Raw genomic sequence first — 13,421 nt, 5'->3', positions numbered from 1 at the left:
AAATAAGAAGTCATTGATAAAATCACTGTTGATGCAGATAATTCAGAAAAAAAACCATATTCGACATTATGCCCAAAAAAGGACGATATGTTAAATATTACCCTGTTTAACGAAATTATTATAATTCATTTTGACCGTAAAATTCATTTAGCTGAAGACAGAAGACCTTTTATCTCCAAGGAAACTTTGACAGAAATTTAATGCTTTCTGTGGTTAAACGACTATAGTGTTGCCTCGGTAACTCACTGGTCCGCGGTTCAAATCCCCATCTCACCTGGCCGGCTAATCTCCTCGCAACAAGCATCTTGTCACGCATCTTTTGTACATATGTTATCATTCATATTAATGTTATATGTTAAATGTATCTTTCTTAGCACATGCATTACAATGTCAGCATTCCGGCTCTATGCATCATAACTTCATTCGTGTCTTGTATATCGATTTATGTGCATCTTTCCATCCTTCAACAAACAGTGGATTGTACTCCGACCTCTGTTTTGTTCGGCTTCGCGTCAGACACTACAGACTGTTCCACTCGCAAGTGCTACTGACCTGTTTGTTTGTTGTTTGAAAAGATCAGTAAGTTTGTAAACGCAGCCTCTTACTGGCCCCTTCGCTACATTATTATTATTATTATTATTATTATTATTATTATTATTATTATTATTATTATTATTATTATTATTATTATTATTATTATTGAGAAAATTAACCCTATTCACATGGAACAAGCTCACAAGCTTCCAAAGAATCTTATGGTGTTCATTCGAAAGAAGTAACAGAAGGTGATGGGAAATTTAGAAAGAAAAAATCTGTTATCAGAAAAATAAATTAAAAAATCAATAAATAAATAAATAGATAAAAATGTAAGTAAATTATTAAAATACAAGGAGAATTGTATTAGGGATAGTATTGCATCGCATCTTCGCTTGAACTTCTGAAAATATGAGAGAGAGAGAGAGAGAGAGAGAGAGAGAGAGAGAGAGAGAGAGAGAGAGAGAGAGAGTGATAGAACGTCAAATATGAAAAAGGACAGATAAAAGAAATTAAAATACTCGACAACCAACAAACAACTAAATATATTCATCTCGATACACGATATACTTACTCGCTAATAGATTCACAATTTCGTGGAAAACAACCTGTGTAATAAAAATCCACAATTATATAGTAATATATTTACTATATAATTGTGGATTTTTATTACACATATACTTACTCGTTGAGAGATCCAAGCTTCCTGAAAAAAAAAGGAAATATATCACTAAATCATCTGAATATATTACGCTCATTCAACATCTGATTTACTGGTTCACTTCTGTAAAACCTTTAGAATATTCTTCATGATTTTTTTTAACCATATCTTCCAATAATGCGGATTGTATAAACTTTTACCCTCATGGATTGCAACTAGTGTAGAATTTTGGAAATATGCAAATTTGAGAATTCCAGTTTTGGGTTTTGAATCTAATCAGTAATATCTAAGAATAATTCTTTGAAAGTATTTGATTCACATAAGCTCTACCTTGCTTAAAGCATCACTCTGAATTAGTCTTTTTACATCAAAATTTACTTTTTCAGTCAGGATCCATCAGCGTAATTACTTTGTTTTTATTAATGTTACAAATACCAAAGTGAGGAAGGACATCTGTTCCTTTATAGGCATAACATTACCTATCAGTCACTCTAAGGGATGCTTAAGGTTTGATTTTGACAGAATATGAAATATGGCAGACTGATCGATAATAAAAAAAGAAGTATGATTTTAGATAGGTAAGGGAGTATATGCAGAATAAGTACTTGCTGGAATATTGTAACATGAGAAGTTTGACAGCAAAGGAAAAAATCTGTATGAGGTACATACAGATATAAGAAAAACTTACGATAATGTGAACAAACTTATGACAATGTGAAAAAATTGTGAACAAACTTATGACAATGTGAAAAAAATTGTGAACAAACTTATGACAATGTGAAAAAAATGGTGAACAAACTTATGACAATGTGAAAAAATTGGAACAAACTTATGACAATGTAAAAATTGTGAACAAACTTTGACAATGTGAACAAAATTGTGAAAAAACTTATGACTGTGAAAAAAAACAAAGATGACAATGTGGAAAAATTATGACAATAAAAAAAACTTGAAAAAACTTATGACTGTGAAAAAAGAGATGACAATGCAAAAAAACTTATGACAATGTGAAAAAACTGATGGCAATGTGAAAATACTTATGACAATGTGAATAAACTTACTACAGTGTGAACAAACTTATGGCAAAGTAAAAAAAAAATCTTATGACCATGTGAAAAAAACTGATCACAATGTGAGAAAAACTGATGACAATGTGAACAAACTTATGGCAATGTGAAAAAACTTATGGCAATGTGAAGAAAACTTATGGCAATGTGAAGAAAACTTATGGCAATGTGAAGAAAACTGATCACAATGTGAGAAAAACTGATAACAATGTGAGAAAAACTGATGACAATGTGAACAACTTATGGCAATGTGAAGAAAAACTGAAGAATAACAATGAAAAACTTATAGAAGAAAACTTATGACAATGTGAACAAACTTATGGCAATGTGAAAAAACTAACGACATTGTGAGAAAAACTGATGACTGAAAAAAACTTATGACGTGAAAAAACTTATGAAAATGTAAAAAAAAAAAAAAAAACTGATGACAAAGTGAAAAAACTTACGACAATGTGAAAAAACTCATGACAATATGAAAAAAGTTATGACAGTATGGGAGGTATTGGTAACCAAATAAACTTTCAAACACTGGCTGCTATCTACCACAGTCATCCAACCACCTGATACAGAATTCATCTCTCACCCCAACGCAGACACAATACAATTCATTTAATCTATTTGTGTATGAATGCACTTGTATTCCAAAACATTTGAATGTGTATGAACTTTTTTGTGACCAAATACAATTGTTTAAGGAACTTACTGCCCAGGTTGCGTACGGGTATCCTTTATGCCCAGGGCATAAAACAGGCTCTTAGTAGAGAGTTCAGAGCCACAGGTAACCAAATCCACGCGGGGATAATAATACAGTAAGGTCTGACACATTTCCTGATAGCTGCCGAATCCTCCCTATTCAAGAAATAAAAATGAAATAAAATAAATATTAACCCCAGCACATACATTATACACACTGTAATCATTGTTATGTAGATGCAGTCATAATTATGGAGCATAAACAAACATTAACCTCAGTATGCAGTCATAATAATGGGACATTTAATTGTTAATTAGGCAGTTAGAAATAATAGACCCTTATGTTAAAATATGTTGAAAAACACATTTCAAAGAATTTATCAATCTTTGATTAAAGTTGGCAATACAATTGTACTAGAACTATGTTGTTTTGCGAGATTTTGCGACATTTATTTGTCAATAAAATGGGATTTGTCATAGATTTGATACATCCTGATTTTAGTTTTTTTATACGATTAACAAATGCAGTACAAAGTTTTATTATTGTGGATGCCTTAATATTCAATATTATGTTTATAAACATGTACATTGAGGAAAGTTCAACATTGTTCCTGTATTGTACTTGTATATAAACTTTGTTGGGTTAACAAAGGTAATTATCAAATAAATATTTTGACTTTTTTCTTTAATAGACAATAGAAAATTCATAAAACTCAGCTTATCAATTTTCATACTCCAAATATTCCAAAAAAAAAAAAAACAATACCAAAGTTGTGAAATTGCGTCCAAAACATGACTTGTCATTGATTGAAAACATGACTGTATATTATCACAATGATAAAATAATCGTACTTAGAATATTGCGTAATGAAACAGTACTTATGACAAAAGTAAGATTAAAATATTCCTAAATGAAAGTTCGTTTACTCACAAAAGTGGGAACGTTGCGTGACGTGGAGTCCAGCCCACATTCGGTGATGAGGGAATCTCCGGGCAGGACAACCAATTCCTCTTTGAGAGTCCTGGTCTCTTGGAAATTGAAGTCGAAGTTGAGATCTGGAGAGAGAGAGAGAGAGAGAGAGAGAGAGAGAGAGAGAGAGAGATTAGAGAGAGAGAACTATTATATATGTATATATATATATATATATATATATATATATATATATATATATATATATATATATATATATGTATGTATGTATGTATGTATGTATATGTATGTATATATATATATATATATATATATATATATATATATGTATGTATGTATGTATGTATGTATGTATATGTGTATATATATATATATATATATATATATATATATATATATATATAAATATATATCACAGTAGATACTTGCACCCATTAAATCTACGTATAGTATAATATAAAAGTTTGTACGTGACAGCTAGAACACAAAATATATGTATATTTATATAAACAGCTAAGAATTTCAGAAGAAAAATTGTTTAATTTTTTTTAACACAAGAAATCACCAAATTAAGACAGTATCATGTAAAAAATAATTAAAAACATAGAAGCAAAAAAAAAAAAAAATAAAATAAAAAAGTCGTACCTCTTATAATTATGGGTAATTCCTTATTATCTCTGATGTGCCTCAGCGTCATATTTCTGCCCAAAAGATGTGCGTGAAGAATGCCAGCAAATACATTGATGCCATTTTCAGGAAGATTCTTGTTGGAGATAAGAGAAATGCAAAATATTTATCAATTTTTAATTTTTAATCTATTTCCTACTTGCAGTGCATTACTACCCTAATACAATTCACCCTTGTATTTTAATCATTTACTTACGTTCTTTCCTGTTTGTTTATTAATTTGTTAATTTGTTTTTCCTTTTTTTAATAAGTGATCTCTTCTTTCAGTATTTCCTATTTCTTCTGTTACTTCTTTCTAATGAACACCATAATATTCTTTGGAAGCTTGAATTTCAAGTCGATGGCCCTTATGGGCTTGTTCCATGCGAATAAGGTTCATTTGCTGGACAATAATAATAATAATAATAATAATAATAATAATAATAATAATAATAATAATAATAATAATAATAATAATAATAATAATAATAAAACACTAACTTAGTATAAAATATTCTATCCGTGTCATGTTGTATAATGAAAATAAAAACAATTAACCATTCAACATTAACTTAATACAGTTCTACCTATGTCTCCAACATTATGTAATCAAAATAATAGATCTTAAACAAACTACTAACTTAATATAATTCTACCCATGTCTCCAACATCATGGAATCAAAATAATAGATTTTAACCATTAACCATTTTAACTTAATATAATTCTACCCATGTCTCCAACATCATGGAATCAATGCAAAAAGATTTTAACCACCAAACGCTAACCTAATATAATTCCATCAGTGTCTCAAAAATTTATAAACACAATAAAAAAAGACGTAAGGAAACAAAGTAACAACAAAAAGTAACAAACATACTACATACATTGCTAGTACAGTTACTGCTACAATGCCCAATACTCAGCCAGTGTTGACCTGGGGGTATTAGTTGCATAGGTGACACAGTGTGACCCAACATCAATATACCCGCATCATATGGACGCAGGTTCTCTGTATAGTAAATTCTGAGGCCGGAATTGTCAACTATGCCTGTTGGAAAGGGAGGAATTATATAAAGTAATATATATATATATAATATATATATATATATATATATATATATATATATATATATATATATATATATATATATATATATATAATATTTATAATATAATTCAAAATTCAAAAATTCTATAACCACAGACTTATAATCATTACCATCACATTACTTATAATTACTTCCTGTCATTACGTAACCAACAAACGACGCAATTAACAATCAAATTTGAATGACTACATAACCAAGTGAACATTATCTAGAATCCTAAATCATCCCACCATCATAACCTGACGTCACGAACGCAAATATCAACATTCAACGAAACAGAGACAGGATAAAATACACCAGACCTTTCCTGAGATTTGGATTTTCGTAATGCAACTCCATCATGAAGTACGTGGCACCCCCGTGTTCCTCTCCCAGTGGGAAACCAGCGTGTTTTGGTGTAAAGGTTCCTGGGGGAATATAAGTGAATTGTAATTATGATTATTGATATTTTTTTATAGGAAATTGTTATATATAATTACTAGGTATAGTTACACACTTACACACATTACCTCTTCAATATTCAGGGATTTAAACTTAATTATCTATTATTGTGCATAGTTACTATGTATAGTTATTCAGGGATTTAACTTTATCATTTACCATTGTGTATAGTACTAGGTATAGTTCCACACTTACATATCTTATACCTCATCAATATTCAGGAATTTGGACTTGAAGAGGCAATGGGATTATCAGGAACATTTAGGATAATTTTTATTTTGTGGACAAAAGTTACATTATATCAAACAATCAAACATTTTTATCTAAATCATTTCAATTCTCTTAAGGTAACTTTGGATATAAGATGCATTTAAACCGATATATATTAATAATTCATAACTCGGCAAATATTTAAATCATTTATACTCTCTTAATGATTTAAATCAACCAATCAATCAGTTATTCATAATTCAACAGTTATCTAAATCACTAAAATTCTCTTAAGCTACTTTCCATTTCAGGGACCGCGAGTATCTTTCAAAATAATTATTTGATCGAAATGGTGCTTTGACACAGTGTACAAGACACCTCCCGCTAATTTTTGGTAATATAGTGCATTCTCAAATGGTTTTAGTTAAGGCGTTTACTCTCGACTTACGTGGTTTGCCAAGCATCGCCAAACTATGCATTCGAACGTCCTTGATTTCATCAAACTCCAATTTTTCCTCACCTTCCCCTTAAGGGGTTTAGCACTTTTTTATCAGATTTTTTTCCTCACCTTTCCCTTAAGGGGTTTAGCAATTTTCCTCAAATTCCCCTTAAGGGTTTTAGCACTTTTTTATCATTGATTTCACCAAACTCCAATTTTTCCTCACCTTCCCCTCCAACAGCCCAGGCTACCAGGATACTGGTGCAATACTTCCAGGAGACGGGCATATTGGCATCGAAGCACAGGGCCCCATCCGTGTCGATCCATTTTTCGAAATATTTGTGACTTTCTGGGAGATGACACTCGTACAGAAGGATGTGGTGGACATGTTGGATGTTGTCATCGGAAATGATAGGTACATACTGTGGGAGGTGCTTATTGAACTATATGTACATGTGTATATATGCATATGTATATATATATATATATATATATATATATATATATATATATATATATATATATATATATATATATATATATATATATATATAATCAAATATAAGGAGCCCAGAAAAACGCCAAAATGTAGAAAATAAAAGCTACATTTCAGAGACCAAACTCTCTCTCTCCTCAGGCAAAGCAATGAATGAGAAAAAGCTACAGAAAAGCAGTATCTGTACCAGAAGATTTATAGGTCAGCCGTTACGTCACTCCAGTTGACAACTTCTCTTTAATCTTCTTAATCGCTGGTTGGAGGAAGATTTTATCTACAATATCTTCCTCCAACCTGCAATTAAGAAGATTAAAGAGATTTTGTCAACTGGAGTGACGTAATGGCTGACCTATGGACCTAACTTTTTCTCATTCATGACTTTGCCTGAGGAGAGAGAGAGTTTGGTCTCTGAATTGTAGCTTTTATTTTTCTACATTTTGGCGTTTTTATGGGCTCCTTATATTTGATTGAATTCTATTTTAGCAGAAAATATTTCACGGTCATATATGTACATATATAAATATATATAAAATATATATACATTGGCGTGTATGTGTTCGTATATATTCAGCAACAAGATAAATCACAGTTATTTAATTTACAATTTCAACACTCGTATCTACAGTAGTTATCTAAGTCAACTCCCACCACCGAGTTCAAGCAGTCACTTACCCCAATAACATGAGTCTTACGAGGAAGTTTCGGAATCTTGAAGAGTTTGCACCAGTACACAGTTGTCAAATCTTCTGGGACACTCAGCTGATTGGAAATCGTTTGTTATTGGAACTTTTTTTGAGAACTGACATTCAAAACACTCAAACTTTCAAACCTGTTTCCTATATCTTTTTATATATAATTTTATATGCAAATTTTTTTTATTTTACCGTTACCGAAGTAAACATTAGGTGGTTAGACTAGATAGGTTTATCAAAGAATATGCTAACAATGATTAGAGTAACGAAAGCAATATGATTGTTCATTTCAGCGCCAGTTTTTAAAAACGTACCTGGAATTTACCGGTAGGTATAAATTTCTTAATACTGTCTCCTCAATAACAAAGCATTTAAGTTTTTTCACTGGTTTAAAGTGATTAATATTTTGATAAATGACTTAAATATAAACAGGCTAAATTTATAAGAAATTCGAGGAAGAAAACTAAATTCACTTAAAATTATTCAGTAATCTGAAGGTTTAGACATAATGTATCAGAAGGTGAAGTCTTACCAGTGTTGCACTGGGTAAATAGAGCAATGGAATGGACAATTTGAATTAAGAAAGTAAATATTTATTAGCCCTATGGTAGAAAAGATATATAAGTATTAGTTTTGTCAATCATCTAAGAGGAAAGCCTTTCAATCGTACATTTGAATTAGAATTGAGAATCCTGTGTTACTTTGACTCTCAAGATTTAACAATTTTACTATAAAGAACTGATGTTTAAAACAAAAGTATATGTAGATTTAACCACTGCTATATCAGGAACCTGAATTTATACATTTAATCATTGCTATACCAGTAACCTGAATGTATAGATTTAATCATTTCTATATCAGCAACCTGAATTTATAGATTTAATCATTGCTGTACCAGCAACCTGAATTTATAGATTTAATCATTGCTATATCAGGAACCTGAATTTATAGATTTAATCTTTGCTATACCAGCAACCTGAATTTCTAGATTTAATCATTGCTATACCAGTAACCTGAATTTATAGATTTAATCTTTGCTATACCAGTAACTTGAATTTATAGACTTAATGATTGCTATATCAGGAACCTGAATTTATAGATTTAATCAATGCTCTACCAGTAACCTGAATTTATAGATTTAATCATTGCTCCACCAGCAACCTGAATTTATAGATTTAATCATTGCTCTACCAGTAACCTGAATTTATAGATTTAATCATTGCTCCACCAGCAACCTGAATTTATAGATCTAATCATTTCTCTACCAGTAACCTGAAGTTATATAGGACCTATTTCAACCACACAAAATCTTAGAAATCCTTACGTTTGGTGACCGTAGTTCCCAAGTCTTCACGTCCTCTCCCAAATCAGGGATTCGAAGACGTGGTTCATTCAGGTATAAGCTTTTGCTGCCTCTCTGAGAATGGTACTTAATTGTCATAGGATCTCCTCCCACGGGGTCTGAACCTCCATAGGCCCAGATGAGGCGGACTGTGTCTACTTTCTAGAGAAACCAGAAGCATAATATTAGGTGAAACATGTCATGAACATGTCGGCAAATTATTGCATACACATCTCATACAAGTTAACAACAACTCTACAGAAACCAGAGGCACAATATTGGGTGATGTCTAAAGGTGCGTCCATACTAAATATGTCGTAAACATGTTGGAAACTTATTGCATACAAGTCACAAACATGTCAAATTATTGCACAGACATCTCATACAAGTTGATAACAACTCTACAGAAACCAGAGGCACAATATTAGGTGGTGTCTAAAGGTGCGTCCATACTAAGTATGTCGTAAACATGTTGGCAACTTATTGCACGCATGTCACAAACATGTTGTCGACAAGTTAGCAACCATAGGGGAGAATGAACATTTAAGTAATATTATGTGACATCTAAGTTTGTGTCCATACAAAAGCATTACATACCATAAACATGTTGCCAACTTATTGCATACATATCACAAACAGTTGACAACAAGTCAACGAATGTAAAGGGAGAATGAACCTCTGGAAAATGCTGGATAATCGTATGAAGTACTGTTTAGACTTACCAATAAGTAGTTGGTGACTTATTGCCTACATATCACAAACATGTTGATAACAAATCAACAACTATGAGGTGGGAACAAACCTTTGGCAAAAGCTAAATAATGGTATGAAGCACTGGTTCGAACTGCCAGTAATTTGTCGACTTGTTTCAGACTGTGGGTGTTGTGTGTATGATGAGTTACCAACAAGTGTTTTTAACCTGTCATTTGGACGGAAACTCAGGCACCACCTGATACTGGGTCTATTTGATAAAATTGTTATGATTTTTCTGCACATTTGGAACATATTCCGCTTTTTACAATATTGTATTCCTCATTCAAAAATTGAGGAGACCAGGCTTAGCCAAGCATATACAAACATCGATGAAATTTAAATTTTATAATTCTGTCAGTTAATAGCAAATATCATGATAAATGATAAGTCGAATCGAGATACTGACAGTCAAATAATGAATCGAATCAGACAATATCAGTCAAATGAAATACGGAGGCATTTGTTCACACTCACATTCAGCTCCAGATCTCCATCGCTGTCACAGGTGTTCCAAGGACGAGAAAACCTGAGGGCTGTGTGGGTCTCATTCTGAAATCCTCCCAAAAGCTGGACGTCCTGGGACGAATCGACCGCTGGAACCGAGTTTCCAGTTGCGTGGCGATCCTGAAACAGGAACCGCTGAATGACACGAGCTTTCGGGATAGGGAAACATCCTGTAAGGTTGCACAGTTTAATGTTTCTCTTCTCTGCAAGTGGCCTTTTGGTGATCCATGTCTCTTGCAGAGTCTCGGCATGTGCTGTCAGGAACGAGGACCACTCTGGGTCAAATTTTGGTTAAAGCCGAGGCATAACTTTTTGTGTAAATTTAGAAATAGAATAGTGATGCAGTCGATATCATATATATATATATATATATATATATATATATATATATATATATATATATATATATATATATATATATATATATATATATATATATATAGATATAGATAGATAGATAGATAGATAGATAGATAGATAGATAGATAGATTTCATTGGTTTGAAAGGGTATAATGCTTTTTTCTCTTATAAGTTACATTTTCATTCATTTCTTATGGCAGTGTAATATAACCATACGAGATCATTTCAGCTATTATGAATACATTAAAGGTAACAATTCTTATTTGTTGTTATTGGAAAGAAAGCAAAAACAAATTAACATTAATAATATATGATAGTAATTAATAGTTAATTCTTGTGAGAAACATAATGATGCATTTTGCTACACGGAATTAATAATGATTCTAATAATAGTCATAATGATGTAAGGAATAAAAATACAAAAGAAAGAACAATCAAATATTGAAATAATGAGTGCCCAAGAAAAATTAAAGCATCAAAACAACATGCTGGTGAATCTTTTTGATTTTATTAAACACAATATATGTGAAAAGTCTTGAAGTCGACTTCCGACAGAGGACAGAAAGATTTTTCAATTAGATGATGGAATCATATTAGGCAGTTCTCACCGAAAGATAATCAATGCTCTTTATTCACTAAAGAAGCAATCAAGCGTGTAAGTCCAGCTGAATTGACTGTGGCCTTGTGGTTTGTTTAACAAGGGGAAGCACAAAATGCATCATTAGGGAATATAAAGGAGAAGTCAGTGAGCTTGATGTGTAATGAATGTAACAATAGGTGATTTTTGCTTTTGATACCAGAAGATTGTTATGATTGCTTGGGAGTTTGTAAATGAGTGAACTGAATAAATGGTTCTTTGCTTGGTGGTATATGTATGCATGTATATATATATGAATGAGATTTATCACATCACCGTGATTCATGCACAAGCATTAAGCTACAAATGTCCTTTAATATCAACTTATACCTCCCTTGATGACCGTGTGGTTTAATGCGCGTCACTGTAGTCCTGAGTTCTTGTCTTCCGTGGTTCGAGACACGAGACGACGAACTTATTATCAACTAAAAAATTCCCCTTCGGGTGACATGTATGAAAATATATTATTTCCGAGGTAGAGCGAATTGGATATTAAAGGGCATTTGTAGCTTAATGCTTATATACATATATATATATATATATATATATATATATATATATATATATATATATATATATATATATATATATATTTACAAAACTGTCTACTTACAGTTAAATAGACCTCTTCAGTGACGTCATCCACTCCACCAACTATGATATCAGAGCCTCGCATTCCACCATTGGTCGAAAATCCAAAGCCAATATAACCCTTAGTAGCTACCTGAAAAAATAATATACATACATACATACATACATACACACACACATTATATGTATGTATATATATATATATATATATATATATATATATATATATATATATATATATATATATATATATATATATATATATATATATATATATATATATATATATATATATATATATATATATATTAGATGCTTCACTTTGGAGTTCAGTAAAATGAGGAATATTTCACTGTTAGGTCTTTTTGAAGTTGATGCTTTACTTTGGAAATAATATGAAATATCGCTATTTTAATTCTAGTTTTTTCTTAAAAGATGAAAATGCGTCGATGTGTCATTTTGAAGTTAACTAAAGTGAGGAATGTTTAACTAAAAAGTCTTTTGAAACTGATGCTTAACTGTGGAAATAGTATAAGAAATCACCATTTTAATTTTAGTGTTTTTAAAGATGGAAATACCTCCATTTTTCTTGTGTTTTGAAAGAAGGAGATGCCTCCATTTTTCTTGTGTTTTGAAAGATGGAGATACGTCCATTTTTCTTGTGTTTTGAAAGATGGAAATGCCTCCATTTTTCTTGTGTTTTGAAAGATGGAAATGCCTTAATTTTTCTTGTGTTTTGAAAGATGGAAATGCCTTCATTTTTCTTGTGTTTTGAAAGATAGAAATGCCTCCATTTTTCTTGTGTTTTGAAGGATGGAAATACGTCCATTTTTCTTGTGTTTTGAAAGATGGAAATACGTCCATTTTTCTTGTGTTTTGAAAGATGGAAATACGTCAATTTTTCTTATGTTTTGAAAGATGGAAATACGTCCATTTTTCTTGTGTTTTGAAAGATGGAAATGCGTCCATTTTTCTTGTGTTTTGAAAGATGGAAATACGTCCATTTTTCTTGTGTTTTGAAAGATGGAAATGCCTCAATTTTTCTTATGTTTTGAAAAATGGAAATACGTCCATTTTTCTTATGTTTTGAAAGATGGAAATACGTCCATTTTTCTTGTGTTTTGAAAGATGGAAATACGTCCATTTTTCTTATGTTTTGAAAGATGGAAATACGTCCATTTTTGTTATGTTTTGAAAGATGGAAATACGTCCATTTTTCTTATGTTTTGAAAGATGGAAATACGTCCATTTTTCTTATGTTTTGAAAGATGGAAATACGTCCATTTTTCTTGT

General features: G+C 31.2%; 1 protein-coding gene across 1 annotated transcript in view; it reads right to left on the bottom strand.

Moving 5' to 3' along the window:
• The window catches only part of LOC136827645 (MOXD1 homolog 1-like), a 10,590-nt gene extending 3,430 nt beyond the window's left edge, over nt 1-7,160 (bottom strand). The window contains exons 1-7 of the mRNA XM_067085118.1: nt 6,979-7,160; nt 5,965-6,069; nt 5,438-5,601; nt 4,532-4,649; nt 3,887-4,011; nt 2,966-3,111; nt 1,220-1,240 (exon numbers count right to left, since the gene is read on the bottom strand). Of these exons, the coding sequence (XP_066941219.1) occupies nt 1,220-1,240; nt 2,966-3,111; nt 3,887-4,011; nt 4,532-4,649; nt 5,438-5,601; nt 5,965-6,069; nt 6,979-7,039 (740 nt within the window). The 5' untranslated portion in view covers nt 7,040-7,160. The remainder of the gene's footprint in view (nt 1-1,219; nt 1,241-2,965; nt 3,112-3,886; nt 4,012-4,531; nt 4,650-5,437; nt 5,602-5,964; nt 6,070-6,978) is intronic.
• Nucleotides 7,161-13,421: the final 6,261 nt, after the last annotated feature.

The sequence above is a fragment of the Macrobrachium rosenbergii genome, chromosome 42, assembly GCF_040412425.1.
Source record: "Macrobrachium rosenbergii isolate ZJJX-2024 chromosome 42, ASM4041242v1, whole genome shotgun sequence".
NCBI lineage: Eukaryota > Metazoa > Arthropoda > Malacostraca > Decapoda > Palaemonidae > Macrobrachium > Macrobrachium rosenbergii.
Note: the sequence above shows the minus strand (reverse complement) of the source record. Positions and strands in the feature narration are given on the sequence as shown.